This window comes from Callithrix jacchus, chromosome X (assembly GCF_049354715.1).
Source record: "Callithrix jacchus isolate 240 chromosome X, calJac240_pri, whole genome shotgun sequence".
In the NCBI taxonomy this organism is placed as follows: domain Eukaryota; kingdom Metazoa; phylum Chordata; class Mammalia; order Primates; family Cebidae; genus Callithrix; species Callithrix jacchus.
In genome coordinates this window covers 61223273-61246276 of record NC_133524.1, presented here as the reverse complement: position 1 = coordinate 61246276, position 23004 = coordinate 61223273, and the positions used below count along the sequence as shown (strand labels likewise).

At 41.1% G+C, this 23004-nt stretch overlaps 1 protein-coding gene across 5 annotated transcripts in view; it reads left to right on the top strand.

Moving 5' to 3' along the window:
* Window positions 1-1527: 1527 nt before the first annotated feature.
* Window positions 1528-23004, top strand: part of ARHGEF9 (Cdc42 guanine nucleotide exchange factor 9) — a 438487-nt gene continuing 417010 nt past the window's right edge. For all 5 annotated transcript variants that reach the window (XM_078362637.1, XM_078362636.1, XM_078362635.1 and 2 more), the window contains exon 1: window positions 1528-2042. In XM_078362637.1, coding sequence (XP_078218763.1) covers window positions 1956-2042 — 87 coding nt within the window. In that variant the 5' untranslated portion in view covers window positions 1528-1955. The remainder of the gene's footprint in view (window positions 2043-23004) is intronic.

The window sequence follows — 23004 nt, the reverse complement described above, 5'->3', positions numbered from 1 at the left end:
AACTATTTTTCTTTCATTTGGGGAGGGGAAATGAAACAAATATTTACAGAGCCCTTGTTATGGGCCGTACATATACCATCCCATTGAATCCTTTCTGAAATACTCAGGAAACACTTCTTCTTGTGATGATTTGACGGGAATATTGAGTCTCCAAGGTGACGAAGTGACCTGCTCAAGGTTTTCCTCTCAGTTTTGAGTTGGTTATGTCCTCTAAAGTCTCTGGTCAACTATTATATACCCTGGCAGGACGACTAGGAGCAGAAGAAGGCAATGAGAGGTGGAAAAGGAGAAGGTGGAATGAGATGTGAGGGAAGCCCCAAGTCTGATTTCTGTATGAGGCTGACCAGGCTATCCTAGAAGCCAGGCATAGCCTAGTTGGCTTGTCAGTTGCAACTTTACAGAATAAACTTGTTCGGGTCCATTCATTTGTCAGGAATGGTTGCTTTTCTGTCTTCAGGTTGGATTTCGAGGGTCTTTTTAGGGGAGTGCTGCCTCTTACAACTGCCTCCATTGTACACTGATATTTTTAAAGAGTGCTGAAGTGATTTGTGTGGCTTTTTTTTTTCCTGGCATGTTTTACAAATTTATTAGCTTATGGCAAGGTTGATTAGCCTAATTTGTCTATTTCAAAACAGTTGTGTGTGTCCGTTAAGCCTTCCTGGAAAATTCTCACGTCAGTCCTTTCCACTTGAGGAACAGGGGTCAAATGCTGTGTTGATTGCTCAGAAAGCATAACCTGAAGGAAGCAGAAGTTCTTAGTCCTAGTACACACCTGGCAAGAGGGGAGAGAAAGTACCATTCAAATTTCCCTGACCACTGCACCTCAGTTTGGTCTTTCCTCAACCGCCCCAAGCTAGTTGCTTGGAAGCATTTGATTATCGTGCTAATTAAAAGGGCGGGGAGGTGTGGTTAAAAAAATTTACACGGTGATTAACATGTGAGGAATCTGCCCTCCTGGGGGTGTCGCAATCACCGGGAAACTGCTAGGAGTGGATTGAATGGATACAGGAAAAAGGTTGTCGACGTTGGTCGCGCCTTCCCTTGCCACCCTGCCCCGCCTCCCAAGCCTGCTGTGAGGCAGGGTCCGAAGCGACCGTGTGGTACTCCGCGGGGCGCTAGCGTTTCACGGCTCACGGTGATTTACTCCCAGGAGCTCAGCAATTAGGCTGATGAAATGTTTGCATAGCAAGTTGTAGCTTGGCGGAACCAGCCAGGATACACGATCTGTGTAGGCAGCGGGGGGCGGCCATTAGCGGGCGGCGGGATCAACCAGCCTTTGCAGTCGAGAGCCCTAGCTTGAGCGTCACCACCTCTAACCCTCGTGCCCCGCCCGCCCAGTCTCGAGGTTGTCCCAGTCCGCCTCTAGGAAGCGCGGGAGGGAGTAGGCGTCCGTCTTTGGCCAGCCTACTTCTGGCAGGCTGGAGTTTCAACCGGAGCTTAGGAATTGGGGCCCCTCCCACCTTCGTTTGCCTCATCGGCTCCGTCTTCCGCCAATTGTGACCCTCAGAACTCGCCGCCCCGACGGCCAGTTGCTGGCTAGAGGCAGCGACCAGGAGTGGCTTGGTTGAATTAGGAGCTCCTCGGCCCCTACCCTAGGCCTCCTTTTTCCTGGATACATCCATTCCACTTCTTGCAGTTTCCCATGCACCTCAGCCAGCTCTCCCAGAGGTGCCCATGACCTGCTGAGGAAGGCGCCCCCACACCCCCGCGAGGTGCAGCGGTGAGCCCAGGACGATTGAAGCCACGTAGCAGCTTTTTCGCTCCGGCTGGCTAAGCGGCGGGTAGCTCCCCCGCAGTGTCGCACCCTCCGAAGCCGCCGCCCTACAAGCTGCCACTCGACAGCCTGCCCGCTAGCCAGGCAGCCCTTCAGTGGGTCGGCTCCACTCCCAGCTACGTGAGACTCAGGACCTCTAGCCGGCCTGCAGTCCTCAACTCTGACCGCCCTGTGCCACAGCATGGCCCAGAGAGCGGAGAAGAAGTGTGGAACCACCCACTTGCTGGTCCAGTCGTCCGACGAAGCACTGACACTCGCCACAGGAAAGGTAACTCCCGCAACTATCTCTCTGCCGAAGCTGTGCCTGCGCCGCCAGGGGACGTCCCAATTTTGCCACCAGCTCTGGGAAAGGGTCAGAGACCTGGGCTAATCTGGGACCCTGACAGGGATGGCTGGAGCACGCCAGGGTAGGGGGATGAAAGAGGACAGCCGGTTTAAATGGGTCACCAAAGCAGCTCACGGATTTAGGGATTTGAGGGGAAAATTTTGATGAGTTTTCCTTGGGGACGATGGCGAAATGAAGAGAGGAGGTGGGATGAAGATCAGAAGGCATTGCGTGGGGAAGCTGCCATTGGCAGCAGAAAGCTGTTCTCTACACTGTGGGCCCCTACCTAGGGCGGCAGGACACTTCAACACCACCCTGAGGTGCTCCTTTCCTCCAAGTGCGACATAGGGGCTGAAGGCCACAGGATAAGTGCCCTTCTGTTGGCTCAACTCTCGAGGCAGCGAGTGGTAGCCTCCAGTGACAAATACCACGATTTTGTGGAAAGCAAGGCGAACTTTAAACTGTCTGTATGTAGGAAGATGAAATTTGAATGGATGGAGAGCAGTCTTGGGGTGAATCAGGATCAAAGAGTGAATGGAGCGGGGGTGCTGTCTTCAAACATCTGCAAAGGCTCAAGTAGAAAATGATCAGGTTTGTTCTGTGTAGCCCCAGAAAGGAGCATCAGGATGGGTTGGATTTCAAGGTGGAAGCCAACAAGAGGCAGAATTAAGCTTACTGTAAGGAAGAACTTTCTAATAGATAGAGAGGAGTGCTTTTACTTTGTATTAGGTACTTTACAGAGTACTTTGCATAAACTATTTATTTCACTTAACACTTACTATGATTTTGATCTGTTCAGTGACAGAAGGTTAAGGAAGTAGTGGGATGTGGGTCAATAGAGGCCCTTAAGTGGAAAAGAGGTTGAAGACCCACCTAACTGCTGTATTGTAGGGAATATTCAGACCTCATATGGGGATTTGTACTATGTGACTAATCCTGAGATTTTCCGAATCCTGAGAATTCAAAATTCTAAATTAAGGGACCAAGGGTGTATTTTTATTTTTTTAAGAGCAGAAATAACCTGAGACCCTGAAGGATCTCTGGTCCACACTCCTCAATGTACTCATTCTGTGATTCCCTATTACGTGTGTTGAAGGCTGAGGCTTGGAAAGAAATTGTCACATTTAGGCAGCTTACAAGAGCATCCTCTCTATGAATCACTACCAGGTTGGCTGAAATGCACATTTAACTCCACAATAATTGTTCAGCTGGGCACAAGAGAGTTGATTGGTTCAATCTGGGCAGCTGGAGGTACCTTCTTTTGAGAAGGAAGGAACCTTCAGGAGGGATGCTGAGAGCAGCCTGGTAGTCAAGGACAGGATGTTTGAAATAGAGAAAAATATGCCCCTTGCCTTGTTAAAGGAGACACTGTGCTCATCTAGGCTGCAGCTCTTCCTGATCCTTGGTTATGATGAGGTTGATGACAACTTCTTGTTGATATGATGGAGTTAAAAGAGGCTGGGACAAAAGAATTGAGAGGTTCTGTCACCCACTAGCATTGTGACTTCAGGGAAGTGCTGTCACCTCTCTGACCCTCCAGTTCACCATCTATAATGCCAGGGGTTTGAACGTTAATGGAGTATGTCAAAAGATCCCTTTCAACCTGCAAAAGTAAAAATTAAAACAAGCTAGGCTTTGATGTCTTGCATACTCATATTTGGATGGGTTGTAGAATCAGAGCTCCATAATATTATGAAGATGGGCCCCTTGCAGGGGAACTAAAATGCCACCCCCTTCTTTAATTGGCTAAAATGTGACTCTAATGTCCATTCATTTGAGATAAACTTTAAATGGCTGCAGTGTTTCCAAACTGCCAAGGTTCCAGAGGGTAAAATCTCAGGGACCACTTTGCTATCATTTAGATTTTCCTTTAGCAGTTACATTGGACTTCTGGTTACTGTCGAGAGAATTGCCTTGGCCTGTTGTGAAGAACTACAAGGTATCTGCTGCTGTGGTGCATTTTGCTGAACAGCTGGAGAGAAGAGCAGAGAGGACTGTGTAAAATAAGCTTCTGCCCATAGAAGATTTTATGTGTGTTGGGGGAAAAGTGGATATAACGACCATATTCCAAGGCATAAAGACAAAAGTGCTTATGAGGTTCAGAAAAGGCAAAAGCCATGTGGAACAGTAAAACATATTCTGTATTAGAATTTTGGGAACCGTGGGTTCTACTTTCAGATGGTCATCTAGGGATGCTCAGCCTGAACCTGAAACTTTAAGGCCTCCTGTTATAAAAGGAGTATTTCTGGTTTGAATGAATACTTAAGAGACATTTGTGGTGGGCCTTAAAGGTCTGTAGGACAGGTTTACACTAACATTGTTGGATAGCAGAGACTGGAGCAGAGCTTTCCCGGGCAAATGAGTAACATATGTGCCTTTATGGAGGCAAGGATATGCTGGATATGCAGGGGAAAACTAATGGCTAGTGTGCCTGCTGATCCAAAAAGGGGAAATAGAGGTTAAGATTGCAAAGAGTGATCTTGAACATCAGGCCCAGGCATTCTGGACTTGCTCCTAAAAACGGAATAGCAACCATATCTAGTTTGTGAGCTGGGGAGCGCTGATGAGCGAATAGCCATAACATGGAGTAGAGCCTCCTATAGTGAACAATGCCTTACCCAATTTCCATTCTCCTCAGGCATTCAAGGAATGGCAGTCATTGCCTCTTGGAAAACTGATGGCTGATGGGCAGAGGGTATAGTGAGAGATGCAGAGAAGGCAAGGGAAGAGAAAGCCTTCTTTTGGATCATGTGACTTGATGATGAACCCCATTCAGACCAAGAGTTTGAGACTACCAGTGGGACCAAGAGTAGATATAGATTTCTTAGATGGAGCTGGTGATACTGCAGAATCCCAGCCAATCCTATTTCAGAGATGGAAAGAACTTTGATCTGGGAGTCAGGAAACTCTGGTTCTCAGGTCCCCTTCCTTCTCTGAGCCTCAGTTTCTTTCTACCTATATGAGATTGGGAGAAATTGACTTGGATGATTTATCAGGTTTTTTACAGCTCTAAAGATATTGGAAACCATTGTAAAATTTGGATCCTCCATATACTATCTATTTTAGATCAAGAGACTTTGTCCAGAATTAAATTAATAAGGCTGGAAACTGTTTTGAACTCAGGGCTTAAGAAAACACTGTTGTACTGGGAGGTGGGAGTAGGTGGAGAGAGGACGGGACCAGAGGTAGTGCATACAGTTCTCCCTGATTTGTAGTTTCTGGAACAGTAGCCTTGTGTTGCTAGGTGTTGTTGCCTTTGGAAAATGATTTCCCTCCCTCCATCCCAGGGTGAATTATTTCTTTGGTAGAGAAAGATCAGTAGGAGTGTCAATGTACTGAATTATTTGGATATTTTATTTGTCCAACCTCCTTATCCCTCTCTCCTTTATTTTTGTCTCCCACCAGCATTTCTCTCTCAGATTTCCAGTGAACATTGCTCCACTCAGAACACGTAGCACATGGAGGCTTTTCTTCTCTTTCTACCTGGAAAGGGTAGCTCCTGGGCTCTTTCCCTTGTGTCTATCAGGTGAACTCCAAAGCCACCTTCATATTCCCTTTCTAGCACAGAATGCACACCATTTCATCCCCAGTTTACTTAGCTGTGAGTCTTTATAATTAACAATAATAATGTCTTTTATTGTTGCTTATTATATTTTTGAAAATAAGAAATACACATCAAAAACCAAGATGAAAAAATGGATAAACTGGTGAATAAATAAATAAATGATAAAAGAATAATCAAAGAATGAAAAATAGAAAATAAGGACATAGAGAAAAAATAAGTAATATACAATTGTATGGTAAATTATACAAATTATACAGAAGTATAATAAAACAAAAAGGAGAAGTTCCTTTCATTCTTGTTCTTATTCCAAATTTCCCTCCCCAGAGACAACTACAGTTCATAGTTTTCTGTATATTCTTCTGGTCCTTTTTCTTTGTGTGTCCAGAAATGCATACATACATATACACCTGATAGTTTTATTTTTAAATTCAATGGATTCCACTTTACATTTGATTTTGTATTTGAATTTTTTAGCTTCACAATATATTTTGGAAATCTCTTCATGTTGGCATATAGATCTTCCTCATTTTTGAAAACAACTGCATAATGCATTCAAACTTTCTCTCTTGATGAACATTTAGGTGGCTGATGGGTATCTCTTTGGCTATTATCTATAAGCATATGAGTACATATTTCTGTACAGTGGATTCCGATAAATGAAATAATTGTGCCAAAGGGGTTATGGTTTAAAATTCTAGTCCCCCAACATTTTATTATGGACATTTACAAACATACAGAAAAGTCTAAAGAATTGTATAGCGAGCATTCATATATGTACTACCTACTTTCCACCATTAATACTGAACTTTATTTGCTTTGTCACATATCTATCTATCCATGCCTTTATATATTCATCAAGCCATCTTTTAACTGTGTACATATTATGAATGAAATATGGCATTTGTAGTCATTTGAATTTTCTTTTCTTTTTTTTAAATTTTTTGTTGGATTATAGGTTTTGGGGTACATGAGCAGGGCATGCAAGACAGTTGCGTAGGTACACACATGGCAGTGTGCTTTGCTTTTCTTCTCCCCTTCACCCACATTTGGCATTTCTCCCCAGGCTATCCCTCCCCACCTCCACCTCCCACTGGCCCTCCCCTTTTCCCCCCAATAGACCCCAGTGTTTAGTACTCCCCTTTCTGTGTCCATGTGTTCTCATTTTTCATCACCCACCTATGAGTGAGAATATGCGGTGTTTCATTTTCTGTTCTTGTGTCAGTTTGCTGAGGATGATGTTTTCCAGATTCATCCATGTCCCTACAAACGACACAAACTCATCATTTCTGATTGCTGCATAATATTCCATGGTGTATATGTGCCACATTTTTCCAATCCAGTCTATTATCAATGGGCATTTGGGTTGATTCCAGGTCTTTGCTATTGTAAACAGGGCTGCAATGAACATTCGTGTACATGTGTCCTTATAGTAGAACGATTTATAGTCTTTTGGATATATACCCAGTAATGGGATTGCTGGGTCAAATGCAATTTCTATTTCTAAGGCCTTGAGGAATCGCCACACCGTCTTCCACAATGGTTGAACTAATTTACACTCCCACCAACAGTGTAAAAGTGTTCCTTTTTCTCCACATCCTCTCCAGCATCTGTTGTCTTCAGATTTTTTAATGATCGCCATTCTAACTGGCGTGAGATGGTATCTCAATGTGGTTTTGATTTGCATCTCTCTGATGACCAGTGATGATGAGCATTTTTTCATATGATTGTTGGCCTCATATATGTCTTCTTTCGTAAAGTATCTGGTCATATCCTTTGCCCACTTTTGAATGGGCTTGTTTGTTTTTATCCTGTAAATCTGTTTGAGTTCTTTGTAAATTCTGGATACCAGCCCTTTGTCAGATGGGTAGACTGCGAAAATTTTTTCCCATTCTGTTGGTTGCCGATCCACTCTAGTGACTGTTCCTTTTGCCATGCAGAAGCTGTGGAGTTTCATTAGGTCCCATTTGTCTATTTTGGCTTTTGTTGCCAATGCTTTTGGTGTTTTGTTCATGAAGTCCTTGCCTACTCCTATGTCCTGGATGGTTTTGCCTAGATTTCCTTCTAGGGTTTTTATGGTGCCAGGTCTTATGTTTAAGTCTTTAATCCATCTGGAGTTAATTTTAGTGTAAGGTGTCAGGAAGGGGTCCAGTTTCTGCTTTCTGCACATGGCTAGCCAGTTTTCCCAACACCATTTGTTAAACAGGGAATCCTTTCCCCATTGCTTGTTTTTGTCAGGTTTATCAAAGATTGTATAGTTGTATGTATGTTGTGTTGCCTCCAGTGCCTCTGTTTTGTTCCATTGGTCTATATCTCTGTTTTGGTACCAGTACCATGCTGTTTTGATTACTGTAGCCTTGTAGTATAGTTTGAAATCTGGTAGTGTGATGCCCCCCGCTGTGTTCTTTTTGCTTAGAATTGACTTGGCTATGCAGGCTCTCTTTTGGTTCCATATGAAGTTCAAGGTGGTTTTTTTCCAGTTCTGTGAAGAATGTCAATGGTAGCTTGATGGGGATAGTGTTGATTCTGTAAATTACATTGGGCAGTATAGCCATTTTCACGATATTAATTCTTCCTAACCATGAACATGGAATGTTTCTCCATCTGTTTGTGTCCTCTCTGATTTCGTTGAGCAGTGGTTTGTAGTTCTCCTTGAAGAGGTCTCTTACGTTCCTTGTGAGTTGTATTCCAAGGTATTTTATTCTTTTTGTAGCAATTGTGAATGGCAGTTCACTCTTGATTTGGCTTTCTTTAAGTCTGTTATTGGTGTAGACGAATGCTTGTGATTTTTGCCCATTGATTTTATATCCTGAGACTTTGCTGAAGTTGCTTATCAGTTTCAGGAGTTTTTGGGCTGAGGCAATGGGGTCTTCTAGGTATACTATCATGTCGTCTGCAAATAGAGACAATTTGGCTTCCACCTTTCCTATTTGAATACACTTTATTTCTTTTTCTTGCCTGATTGCTCTGGCTAGAACTTCCAGTACTATATTGAATAGGAGTGGTGAGAGAGGGCATCCTTGTCTAGTGCCAGATTTTAAAGGGAATGCTTCCAGTTTTTGCCCATTCAGTATGATATTGGCTGTTGGTTTGTCATAAATAGCTTTTATTACTTTGAGATACGTTCCATCAATACCGAGTTTATTGAGGGTTTTTAGCATAAAGGGCTGTTGAATTTTGTCAAATGCCTTCTCTGCGTCAATTGAGATAATCATGTGGTTTTTGTTTTTGGTTCTGTTTATGTGGTGAATTACGTTGATAGACTTGCGTATGTTGAACCAGCCTTGCATCCCTGGGATGAATCCTACTTGATCATGATGAATAAGTTTTTTGATTTGCTGTTGCAATCGGCTTGCCAATATTTTATTGAAGATTTTTGCATCTATGTTCATCATGGATATTGGCCTGAAGTTTTCTTTTCTCGTTGGGTCTCTGCCGGGTTTCGGTATCAGGATGATGTTGGTCTCATAAAATGATTTGGGAAGGATTCCCTCTTTTTGGATTGTTTGAAATAGTTTTAGAAGGAATGGTACCAGCTCCTCCTTGTGTGTCTGGTAGAATTCAGCTGTGAACTCATCTGGACCTGGGCTTTTTTTGTGTGGTAGGCTCTTAATTGCTGCCTCAACTTCAGACCTTGTTATTGGTCTATTCATAGTTTTAGCTTCCTCCTGGTTTAGGCTTGGGAGGACACAGGAGTCCAGGAATTTATCCATTTCTTCCAGGTTTACTAGTTTATGCGCATAGAGTTGTTTGTAATATTCTCTGATGATGGTTTGAATTTCTGTGGAATCTGTGGTGATTTCCCCTTTATCATTTTTTATTGCATCTATTTGGTTGTTCTCTCTTTTCTTTTTAATCAATCTGGCTAGTGGTCTGTCTATTTTGTTGATCTTTTCAAAAAACCAGCTCTTGGATTTATTGATTTTTTGAAGGGTTTTTCATGTCTCAATCTCCTTCGGCTCAGCTCTGATCTTAGTTATTTCTTGTCTTCTGCTGGGTTTTGAGTTTTTTTGATCTTGCTCCTCTAGCTCTTTCAATGTTGACGTTAGGGTGTCAATTTTGGATCTCTCCATTCTCCTCATATGGGCACTTATTGCTATATACTTTCCTCTAGAGACTGCTTTAAATGTGTCCCAGAGGTTCTGGCACATTGTGTCTTCGTTCTCATTGGTTTCGAAGAACTTCTTTATTTCTGCCTTCATTTCGTTGTTTACCCAGTCAACATTCAAGAGCCAGTTGTTCAGTTTCCATGAAGCTGTTCGGTTCTGGGTCGGTTTCTGAATTCTGAGTTCTAACTTGATTGCACTATGGTCTGAGAGGCTGTTTGTTATGATTTCAGTTGTTTTGCATTTGTTGAGCAGTGCTTTACTTCCAATTATGTGGCCAATTTTAGAGTAGGTGTGATGTGGTGCTGAGAAGAATGTGTATTCTGTGGATTTGGGGTGGAGAGTTCTGTAAATGTCTATCAGGTTTGCTTGCTCCAGGTCTGAGTTCAAGCCCTGGATATCCTTGTTGATTTTCTGTCTGGTTGATCCATCTAGTATTGACAGTGGAGTGTTAAAGTCTCCCACTATTATTGTGTGGGAGTCTAAGTCCTTTTGTAAGTCTTGAAGAACTTGCCTTATGTATCTGGGTGCTCCTGCATTGGGTCCATATATGTTTAGGATCATTAGATGTTCTTGTTGTATTGATCCTTTTACCAATATGTAATGGCCTTCTTTGTCTCTTTTGATCTTTGTTGCTTTAAAGTCTATTTTATCAGAGATGAGAATTGCAACTCCTGCTTTTTTTTGCTTTCCATTAGCTTGGTAAATCTTCCTCCATCCCTTTATTTTGAGCCTTTGTGTATCCTTGCATGTGAGATGGGTTTCCTGGAGACAGCACACTGATGGGTTTTGGATTTTTATCCAATTTGCCAGTCTGTGTCTTTTGATTGGTACATTTAGTCCATTTCCATTTAGGGTTAATATTGTTATGTGTGAATTTGATACTGCCATTTTGATGCTAAGTGGCTGTTTTGCCTGTTAGTTGTTGTAGATTCTTCATTATGTTGAAGCTCTTTAGCATTCAGTGTGATTTTGGAATGGCTGGTACTGGTTGATCCTTTCTATGTGTAGTGTCTCTTTTAGGAGCTCTTGTAAAGCAGGCCTGGTGGTGACAAAATCTCTGAGTACTTGCTTGTTCGCAAAGGATTTTATTTTTCCTTCACTTCTGAAGCTCAGTTTGGCTGGATATGAAATTCTGGGTTGAAAGTTCTTTTCTTTAAGAATGTTGAATATTGGCCCCCACTCTCTTCTGGCTTGTAGTGTTTCTGCCGAGAGATCTGCTGTGAGTCTGATGGGCTTCCCTTTGTGGGTGACCCGACCTTTCTCTCTGGCTGCCCTTAGTATTCTCTCCTTTATTTCAACCCTGTTGAATCTGACGATTATGTGCCTTGGGATTGCTCTTCTTGCGGAATATCTTTGTGGTGTTTTCTGTATTTCCTGCAATTGAGTGTTGGCCTGTCTTGCTAGGTGGGGGAAATTTTCCTGGATGATGTCCTGAAGAGTATTTTCCAGCTTGGATTCATTCTCTTCGTCACATTGTGGTACACCTATCAAACGTAGGTTAGGCCTTTTCACATAGTCCCACATTTTTTGGAGACTTTGTTCATTCCTTTTTGCGCTTTTTTCTCTGATCTTGGTTTCTCGTTTTATTTCATTGAGTTGGTCTTTGACTTCAGATATTCTTTCTTCTGCTTGGTCAATTCGGCTATTGAAACTTGTGCATGCTTCGCGAAGTTCTCATATTGTGTTTTTCAGCTCCTTTAATTCATTCATATTCCTCTCTATGTCATCCATTCTTGTTATCATTTCCTCGAATCTTTTTTCAAGGTTCTTAGTTTCTTTGCATTGATTTAATACATGATCTTTTAGCTCACAAAAGTTTCTCATTATCCATCTTCTGAAGTCTAATTCTGTCATTTCGTCACAGTCATTCTCGGTCCAGCTTTGTTCCCTTGCTGGTGAGGAGTTTTGGTCCTTTCTAGGAGGCGAGGTGTTCTGGTTTCAGGTGTTTTTCTTTTTTTTGCGCTGGTTTCTTCCCATCTTTGTGGATTTGTCCGCTGGTCGTCTGCGTAGTTGCTGACTTTTCAATTGGGTCTCTGAGTGGACACCCAGAATGTTGATGATGAAGTATTTCTGTTGCTTGGTTTTCCTTCTACCAGTCTAGCCCCTTCGCTGTATGACTGCTGAGGTCTGCTCCAGACCCTGCTTGTCTGGGGTGCACCTCTAGCAGCTGTGGCACAGCGAGGGATGCTACCAGTTTCTTTTTCTGCTATCTTTGTCCCAGGATGATGCCTGCCTAATGTCAGTCTTTTGGATATAGAGGGGTCAGGGAGCTGCTTGAGGAGACAGTTTGTACTTTATAGGGGCTTAATTGCTGAGCTGTGCGCTCTGTTGTTCCTTCAGGGCTGTTAGACTGCTATGTTTGATTCTGCTGCAACAGAGCTCATTAAAAAACCCTTTTTTTTTTTTCTCAAATGCTCTGTGTTGAGGGGTTTGGGCTTTATTTTTGGATGTTCGATGAGGTGTCCTGCCCAGCTAGAAGGCAGACTAGCCACTGTTTGGCCGCTGAGGCTCCGCCCTGCTGTTGTGTGATTCGCCCTGTTCCTGCTGGCTCTGCTGTGGTCTCCGCCACGCCCTGCGGCGGTGTCTCTTCGTTGTAGTGTGTTGCCTCAGCAACGGCAGGCTGCGTCAGCAGTGGGTGTGTATCTCAGTAGGGACGGGTTGCCTCGGCAATGGCTGGCTGCGTCAGCAGTGGGCGTGTATCTCAGTTGGGGCGGGTTGCCTCGGCAACGGCTGGCTGCATCAGCAGTGGCGTGTATCTCAGTAGGGACGGGTTGCCTTGGCAATGGGAGGCTGCATCAGCAGTGGGCGTGTATCTCATTTGGGGCGGGTTGCCTCGGTAGTGGTGGACGCCCCTTCCCCACAGACCGTCTCGGACCGTCTGCTCGGAATAGTTTGAAATCGCGGTTTTGTTCGTCCCACTGGGTATCCCAAACGATCTGTCCCTGCAATCCCCTGGGCTGGGCTACTGTCCAAGTCTCGTTCAGTCTCAAGTCCAGCCCTCTCAAGTCTCAGGTTGCTGGTTCAACAAGGCACCTGGACAAGCGCGCCCTGTGGGGATTGCTGGGTAGGGCCGGCCGCAGCCGCCCCGGCTGCTGGCTTCGCCAGGCAGACCTACTGCCTGGCGTCCCGTGTCTTTTTATACCTGGGAGTTTCCCCGTTCTGTGGGCAACAAAGATCAGTCTGGAAATGCAGCTCTGACTCACCATTTGCGGATTCAACGTGAGCTCCAATCCTGGGTTGTTCTCACAGCGCCATCTTAAGTCCTCCCCCTGAATTTTCTTTACTACTATAGAGGTTGAATAAAGAAAATATGCTTATTGGCCATTTATATTTCTTTTTTTCTGAAAATTTTCTCTTCATATTCTGTGTCTATTTGTCTGGCTTGTTTGTGTTTTGCCTATAGATCTGTGGGAGCTCTTTCTTTTGTAGTAGGTGGTGGCAATGTTTCAGAAAATATGATTTTTAAAACACTATTATTGCTTATTAAAACCTCTGAAAATCACTCCTTTTCTACCCTCTTCCTATCTTTTACTTCATGGTCCCAGTACTCCTCACCTGGACAAATACCAGAGTGATCTTTTAAAAACAAATCTGATGTTGACACTCCCCGACTTAAAGCGTTTCAATGGTCCTGCATTGCCTATAGCAGGGGTCCCCAACCCCTGGACCATGGAGCAGGACACATTTGTAGCCTGTTAGATACCGGAGAGGTGAGCAGCCAGCAAGCTTCATCTGTATTTACCACCCTTCCTGTCACCTGCATTATCATCTGAGCTCCAATCCTGTCAGATCAGCAGTAGCATTAGATTCTCATAGGACCACAAACCCTCTTGTGAACTGCGCATGTGAAGGATCAAGGTGTGCGCTCCTTATAAGAATCTAATGCCTGATGATCTGTCACTGTCTCTTCCTATTTTTTTTTTTCATTTGAGACAGCGTTTCACTCTGCCACTCAGGCTGGAGTACAGTGGTGTGATCATGGTTCACTGCAGCCTTGAACTCCTGGGCTCAAGCAATCCTCCCACCTCAGCCTCCCGAGTGGCTTTGACTACAGACAAGTGCCACTACACCCATCTAATTATTGTTTGTTTTCTTTGTTGGTAGAGATTTGGGTCTCACTATGTTGCCTAGGCTGATCTCCAACTCCTGGGTTCAAGTGATCTTCCTGCTCAGCCTCCCAAAGTGTTGGGATTACAGATGTAAGCCACCACACCCACTCTCTACTTCCTTCTTAAAGTTATTACTAGTTTAAGGGATCTCTCTCACCTCCTAAGCCTAGGAAAGGAAAGGGCCCCATGGTCTTGGGGAAGGGATGTATGGGGACCATCTAGTTACAGGAAAACAAACTCAAGTTTCCTACTGATTCTACATTATAGGGAGTTGTATAATTATTTCATTATTTATTACAATGTAATAATAATAGAAATAAAGTGCACAATAAATGTAATGTGTTTGTATCATCTTGAAACCATCTCCCTCCCCCATCTGTGGAAAAATTGTCTTCCACAAAACTAGTTCTGGTGCCAAAATGGGTGGGGACTGCTGACTTATAGAATGCATTCCAAATCCTCCAGCCCTAACACTAACTCTATCTGACATAAATCTGCCTTTTTATTTTTACTCTTTCTATTCTGGTTTAAAACTTTTGGGTACCAGCCAAATTTAACAACTTGATTTTCTTCATATGCATGCCACATTTTTCCACCTCTATGCTTTTATTCAGACGTAAAATATTCTTCCCTCTCCCCATTAGCACATGACCAAATTTTGTTCATCCATTAAGGCTCAGAGCAAATGCCACCTCCTTTACACACTCTTCTCAGAGTCTTTTTCAAAAGAAGTATACTTCAGAGGAAATGTACATTCCTCTAAAACTTTAGTTTACCCCCATTTTCGTCTGCCTTACTCCTCCTTTCTCTCTCTGTCACCCATTCTCCCTCCCTGTCATGCACACATGTGAGCTAGTTACCGGCATCTACTTAGTTATTTGCATATATTTATTATGCTTTCTATTTTCTATCTAAGGGCCTTAAACATTAAATGCTCAAAAAATGAATTAATTAACGAATTCAGCCAGAAAATAAGCATGGACCCATACACCAACTTAATAGAATTTTCCTATCTGATTTGAAATCCTTTGTTTATTTTTTTATTTTTTATTTTTATTTTTTTAGGAAGAGAGGAAGGGAGGAAGGCAGGAAGGGAGGAAAGGAGGAAGGGAGGGAGGGAGGGAAGGAGGGAAGGAAGGAAATCAAGCAATGAGAGAGACATTGCCAACCTGGATCTAGAGGTCTACAAATTGATTTCTTTTTTTCTTTTTTTGAGAGAAGGAAAGAAAAAAAAGGAGTGAAGGAGAGGAAGAAAAAGAGGGAGAGAGAATGGAAATGTTGCTTTATTCTAAAATAAATGGGTATTAATAATGGCCAATCAATGTTTCATTTAAACCTATGAGTAGGTGTGATGTGGTATTGACAAGAATGTATATTTTGTGTATTTAAAGTGGAGAGCTCTATAAATATTTATTAAGTTTACTTGTTCCAGATCTGAGTTCGAGTCCTTGATATCCTTATTAATTTTCTGTCTCATTGAGTCTAAGTCTCTATGTATCTGGGTGTTAGGATCATTAGTTCTTATTATTGCATAGATCCTTTTACCACTATATCTTTGTTGCTTTAAAATCTTTTTTATCAGATACGAGAATTGCAACTCCTACTTTTTATTTATTTATTTAGTTTTGCTCTCCATTTGGTTGGTAAATCTTTCTCCATCCTTTTGTTTTGAGTCTTTGTGTATCTTTGCATGTGAAATGGGTCTGGATGTAACACGCCGTTGGGTTTTGGCTGTATATTTTGATTAGGGGATTTAGTCGTTTTAAATTTAGGATTACTGCCATTTGATGTTAACTGGCTGTTTTATCCATTTGTTGATGTAAATTCTTCTTTATGTTGATGCTCTTTACTTTTTGCTATATTTTTAGAAAGGCTAATACTGGTTGTTCCTTTCTATGTGTAATGCTTCTTTCAGAAGCTCTTGTAAAGCAGGCCTGGTGGTAATAAAATCTCTGAGTACTTGTTTGTTCATAAAAAGATTTTATTTTTCCTTCAGTTGTGAAGCTTAGTTTGGCTGGATATGAAATTCTGGGCTGAAAGTTCTGCTCTTTAAGGATGTTGAATATTGGCCCCCACTCTCTTCTGGCTTACAGAGTTTCTGCTGAGAGATCTGCTTTAAGTCTGGTAGGTTTCCCTTTGTGGGCAACCTGACCTTTCTCTCTTGCTGCCCTTAGTATTTTCTCCTTCGTTTCAACCCTGGTGAATCTAACGATTATGTGCCTTGGGGTTGCTCTTCTTGAGGAATATCTTTGTGGTGTTCTCTGTATTACCTGGGGTTGAATCTTGTCCTGCTTTGCTAGTTTAGGAAAATTTTCCTGAATAATATCCTGAAGAATATATTCCAGCTTGGATTCATTCTCTCCGTCACATTCAGGTACACCTATCAAACGTAAATTTGGTATTTTCACATAGTCCCACATTTCTTGGAGACTTTGCTCATTCCTTTTTATCCTTTTCTCTCTAATCTTGTCTTCTCGTTTTTTTTCATTAAGTTGGACTTCGACCTCTGATATCCTTTCTTCTGCTTGAATAATTCGAGTGTTTAAACCTGTGCATACTTCTCTGAGTTCCTGCATTGTATTCTTCAGTTCCATTAATTTACTTATATTCCTCTCTAAGTTGTCTATTCTCAATAGGATTTCATCACACCTTTTTTCAAAGTTCTTAGTTTCTTTCTACAACATGTTCTTTTAACTCACAGAGGTTTCTTATTATCCACCTTCTGAAGCCTGATTCTGTTAGTGGAATGCACTCATTCTCCTTTAAGCCTTGTTCCCTTGTTGATGAGGACTGTGATCCCCTTTAGAGGGAGAGGCATTCTGAGTTTGAGTATTCTCAGCCTTTTTACGCTTGTTTCTATCCATGATTGTAAATTTATCCACCTGTCATCTTTGTAATTACCAACTTTCAAATTAGGTCTCTGAGTGGATGTCCAAGTTGTTAATTCCCAGGGCCGAAATATGAGCAACCCACTGCACCGGCCAAAACAGTGGAGTTAAGACTGATGGTGTTTTTCTGCCCGGGAATCTCCAGTCTGGCTTCCTACTTGAGTCCGTAATAGGTGACTCTGCCTTCCCGGAGCTCCAAACGTCGGTCAGAATAGGAACCAGTCCTGTTTACTCTGCACCAAGAGCTGCTGCGCTGAGGTCCCAGCACAACCGCTGCACCGGCCACAAGAGTTGCACTGGCGACCCGTGTGGCTCCTCCAAACCTTGGTCAGAAGGGGAACCAGTTCCGTTTACTCTGCACCGAGAGCTGCCACGCCGAGGTGCCAGCGAAACCGCTGTGCCAGCCACAAGAGTCACACTGGCGACCTGTGCAGCTCCTCCACTGGGAATCTTCTGCTCCGTGAGAGACCAAAATTTGTCTGAAAGTGTGGTGTCCTCTCGTTCTCTGTGCTTTCACTGGGAGCTGCAATCCCGAGATGTTAGCGATCAGCCATCTTGGATCGTTCTCAAAATCCTTTGTTTATCTGATGATTTCTGAGGTGGAGTGCAATAGACGTGGGAGAAGTGTGGAGCAACCTGTTTCTTTAATAAAAGCCATTTTTAACTTGAGGGAGATGATATACCATTTTACTTTTTCCTTGCATTTATCTGATGATTAGTGAATTTGAGCATTTTTTATATACCTGTTGGCCTTTTGTATATTTTCTTTGAAAAACATCTCTTTAGATCTTTTGCCTTTTTTAAAATTATTATTCTTTAAGTTACGGGATACATGTGCAGAACATGCAAGTTTGTTACATAGGTATAAATGTGTCACAGTGGTTTGCTGCACCCATCAACCTGTCATTTACATTAGCTATTTCTCCTAATGCTATTCTTTCCCTAGCCCCCGAACCCCTGAGAGGACCCAGTATGTGATGTTATCCTCCCTGTGTTTATGTGTTCTCATTGTTCAGCACCCACTTATGAGTGAGAAAATACGGTGTTTGGTTTTCTGTTCCTGTGGTAGATTGCTGAGAATGATGGTTTCCAGATTCATCCGTGTCCCTGCAAAGAATATGAACTCATCTTTTTTATGGCTGCATAGTATTCCATGGTGTATATGTGCCACATTTTTCTTTGTCCAGTCTATAATTGATGGGCATTTGGGTTGGTTCCAAGTCTTTGTTATTGTGAACAGTGCCACAATAAACATGCATGTGCATGTGCGTTTATAGTAGAATGATTTATAACCATTTTGGTATATACCCAGTAATGGGACTGCTGGGTCAAATGGCATTTCTGGTTCTAGATATTTGAGGAATTGCCACATTGTCTTCCACAATGGCTGAAGTAATTTACACTCCCACCTACAGTGTAAAAGTGTTCCTGTTTCTCCACATCCTCTCCAGCATCTGTTGTTTCCTGACTTTTTAATGATTGACATTCTAACTGGTGTTGAGGTAGTATCTCATTGTGGTCTTGATTTGCATTTCTCTAATGACCATTGATGATGATTCTTTTTGCCTATTTTAAAATCAGATTGTTTTGTTTTTGCTAGTGAGTTTTTTTTAGTTCCTTGAATATCTGGTTATGAATCTTTGTCAGACAGACCCTTTGCAGTTATTCTCTGCCAGTATGCATGTTGTCTCTTCACTTTGTTGATTGATTCCTTTGTTGTGCAGAAGCTTTATAGCTTGATATAATTCATTTTGTTTATATTTTCTTTGGTTGCCTTTGTCTTTTAGGTTCAAAAATCTTTTCTGGCTGGGCATGGTGACTCATGCCTATAACCCCATCACTTTGAGAGGCTGAGGTGGTAAGATTTCTTGTGCTCTAGAGTTTGGGGCTAGCCTTGGCAACATGGTGAAACCCTATATCTACAAAAAATACAAAAATTAACTGGTTGTGGTGACACACACCTGTAGTCCCAGCTATTTCAGAGACTGAGATGGGAGCATCACTTGAGTCCCAGGAGATCCAGGCTACAGTGAGCATGATCATGCCACTGCACCCCAACCTGGGTAACAGAGAAAGATCTTATCTCAAAAAAATACAATAAAATAATAAAATAACCTTTTTTCAGACCAATGTTCTGGGTGTTTCCTCAATGTTTTCTTCTTAGTAGTTTTAGAATATCAGGTCATAGATTTAAGCCTTTAATCTATTTTGATTTGATTTTTGTGTATGGTGAGAGATAGGTATCTAGTTTTATTCTTCTACGTATATTGAGCTTTCCCAGAACCTTTTATTGTAAAGACTGACTTTTCCCCATTGTATGTTCTTGGTGCCTTTGTTTATGATGAGTTGGTTATTAATGCATGGGTTTGTATCTCGGTTTTCTATTTTGTTCCATTAGTCTATGTGTCTCTTTGTATACCAATAACATGCCAAACATGCTGCTTGGTTGCTGTAACTTTGTAGTAAACTTTGAAGTCAAATAGATGCCTTTATAATTGTATATATATATATATTACTATTGCTCAGAATTGCCTTGGCTATTCAGGGACTTTTTCTGTGAAGAATATCATTGGAATTTATGATAGAGATTGCATTTAATCTGTAAATTGCTTTGGACAATATTATCATTTTAATATTAATTTTTAATAATTCATGAGAATGGAATATCTTTACATATTCTGTGTCTGCTTTAATTCTTTTTTAATTACAGTGTTATAGTTTTCTTCATATATCTCTTTCACTTCTTTAGTTAGATGGTTCCTTGATATTTTGTATTTTTTGTAGCTATTATAAATAAGGTTGCTTTCTTGATTTATTTTACAGATTGCTCATTTTCAATGTGTATAAATGCTACTGATTTTTCCATGTTGAATTTGTATCCTGCAACTTCACTGAATTCATTTACCAGCTCTAACTGTCTCTTGGTAGAATTGCTAGGATTTTCTATGTATAAGATTATGTCATCTGTGAACAAAGCTAATCTGACTTTTTCCTTTCCAATTTGTATGTCCTTATTTTTTCCCTCTTTCCCTATTACTCTGGCCAGTACTGCCAGTATAATATTGAGTAATAATGATGAGAGTGGGTATCCTTGTCCTGTTCCTGCCTTTAGAATAAAGGCCTTCAATTTTCCCCATTCAGTTTTATGTTAGCTGTGAGTTTGTCATATATGGACTTTATTATTTTGAGGCATGTTGCTTCCCTACCTAGTTCATTGAGGGTTTTTATTGTGAAAGAATGCTAGATTTTATCAAACATTTTTTAGACATCTATTGAAATGATCATATGATCATATGGTTGAAGCATCTATTGAAGTGATCTTTTTGATTATGTGAATATGATGTATTATGTTTTTTGATTTGTGTATGTTGAACTGTTTGCTCATCCCTGGAATGAACTGTGTTTGATCATGTTTAACTCTTTAAAGTGTTCTTGAATGTATTTGCTATTTTTTTTGAGGATTTTTGCATCTGTGTTTATTACTAATATTGGTTTGCAGTTTTTTTTGTCATGTCTTTGTTTGTTTTTTATTATGGTAATATTGGCCTCATAGAATGAATTTGGAAGTATTCCCTCCTCTCCAATTTTTTAAAAAATTTAGATAATATTGGTATTAGTTCTTATTTTTATGATTTTTTTTACACAGAGATGGGGTTTCACCATATTGGTCAGACTTTTCTCGAACTCCCGACCTCAGGTGATCCACCTGCCTCGGCCTCCCAAAGTGCTGGGATTACAGGTGTGAGCCACCATGCCCAACGGTATAAGTTCCTATTTAAGTGCTTTGTAGAAGTAAGCAGTGAAGCCATCATGTCTTGGGCTTTTTTTTTTTTTTTTGGATGGGGAACTTTTTATGTCTTCAATTTCATGACTCATTTTTTAATTTTTTATTGCGTTTTAGGTTTTGCGGTACATGTGAAGAACATGTAAAATAGTTGCATAGATACACACATGGCAGTGTAATTTGCTGCCTTCCTCCCCTTCACCTATATCTGGCACTTCTCCCCATGCTATGTCTTCCCAAATCCACACCCCCACTGTCCCTCCCCTATTGCCCCCAACAGACCCCAGTGTGAAGTGCTCCCCTCCCTGTGTCCATGTGTTCTCATTGTTCAACACCCACCTATGAGTGAGAACATGCAGTATTTCATTTTCTGTTCTTGTGTCAGTTTACTGACAATGATGTTCTCCAGGTTCATCCATGTCCTTACAAAGGACACGAACTCATCATTTTTGATTGCTGCATAATATTCCATGGTGTATATGTGCCACATTTTCCCTGTCCAGCCTATCATTGATGGGCATCTGGGTTAATTCCAGATCTTTGTTACTGTAAACAGTGCTGCAATGAACATTCATGTGCATGTGTCCTTATAGTAGAATGATTTATAGTCCTTTGGCTATATACCCAGTAATGGGATTGCTGGGTCAAATGGAATTTCTATTTTTAGGTCCTTGAGGAATCGCCACACTGTCTTCCACAATGGTTGGACTAATTTACACTCCCACCAACAGTGGTAAAAGTGTTCCTATTTCACCACATCCTCTCTAGCATCTGCTGTCTCCAAATTTTTTAATGGTTGTCATTCTAATTGGCATGAGATGGTATCTCAATGTAGCTTTGATTTGCATTTCTCTAATGACCAGTGATGATGAGCACTTTTTCATATGTTTGTTGGCCTCTTGTATGTCTTCTTTTGTAAAGTGTCTGTTCATATTCTTTGCCCACTTTTGAATGGGCTTGTTTGTTTTTTTCTTGTAAATCTGTTTAAGTTCTTTGTAAATTCTGGATATCAGCCCTTTGTCAGATGGGTAAATTGCAAAAAAATTTTTCCCATTCTGTTGGTTGCCGATTCACTCTAGTGACTGTTTCTTTTGCCGTGAAGAAGCTGTGGAGTTTGATTAGGTCCCATTTGTCTATTTTGGCTTTTGTTGCCAATGCTTTTGGTGTTTTGGTCATGAAGTCCGTGCCTACTCCTATGTCCTGAATGGTTTTACCTAGATTTTCTTTTATGGTTTTTATGGTGTTAGTCTTATGTTTAAGTCTTTAATCCATCTGGAGTTAATTTTAGTGTAAGGTGTCAGGAAGGGGTCCAGTTTACGCTTTCTGCACATGGCTAGCCAGTTTTCCCAACATCATTTATTAAACAGGGAATCCTTTCCCCATTGCTTGTTTTTGTCAGGTTTATCAAAGATTGTATGGTTGTAGATATGTTGTGTTGCCTCTGTTCTGTTCCATTGGTCTATATCTCTGTTTTGGTACCAGTACCATGCTGTTTTAATTACTGTGGCCTTGTAATATAGTTTGAAGTCTGGTAGTGTGATGCCTTCCATTGTTTTCTTTTTACTTAGAATTGACTTGGCTATGCAGGCTCTGTTTTGGTTCCATATGAAGTTTAAGGTAGTTTTTTCCAGTTCTGTGAAGAAGGTCACTGGTTGTTTGATGGGGATAAGTGTTGAATCTGTAAATTACTTTGGGCAGTATGGCCATTTTCACGATATTCATTCTTCCTAACCATGAACATGAAATGTTTCTCCATCTGTTTCATTACTCATTATTATTGCTCTGTTGTGGGTTTTTTTATTTCTTCATTGTTCAAACTTGGTAGATTGTATGCATCCAGTAATTTATCCATTTTTTCTAGGTTTTCCAATGTGTTGGCATATCGTGGTTCAAACTTGGTAGATTGTATGCACCGTAATTTATCCATTTTTTCTAGGTTTTCCAATGTGTTGGCATATAGTTGTTTATAATAGTCTCTAATGGTTCTTTGTATTTCTGAGTTCTCAGTTGTTATTTCTCCCGTGTCAGTTTTGTTTATCTATCCAAAATCCAACTTTGCATCATGTTAATCTTGTGTAACTTTTAGTCTCAATTTTATTTATTTCTGCACTAATCGATGATATTTTGGTGGTCTCAGTTATTATGTCTCCCTTTTCATTTCTGATATTATTTATTTTGCCCTTCTCTCTTTTTTTCATGGTCTAGCTGATGGTTTGTTGATTTTGTTATCTTTTTAGAAAAGAACATTTTTGGTTTGTTAAACCTCTGTGTGTTTTAGTTTCAATGATACTTATTTCTGCTTTGTATTTGTTATTTTTTTTCTACTAATTTGGGGCTTGGTTTTTTTCTAGCTTTTCTAGTTCATTGAGGTACATCATTACATGCTGTATTTGGTCATTCTACTTTTTTGATGTAGATATTTATTGCTATAAACTTCCCTCTTAGTACTATTT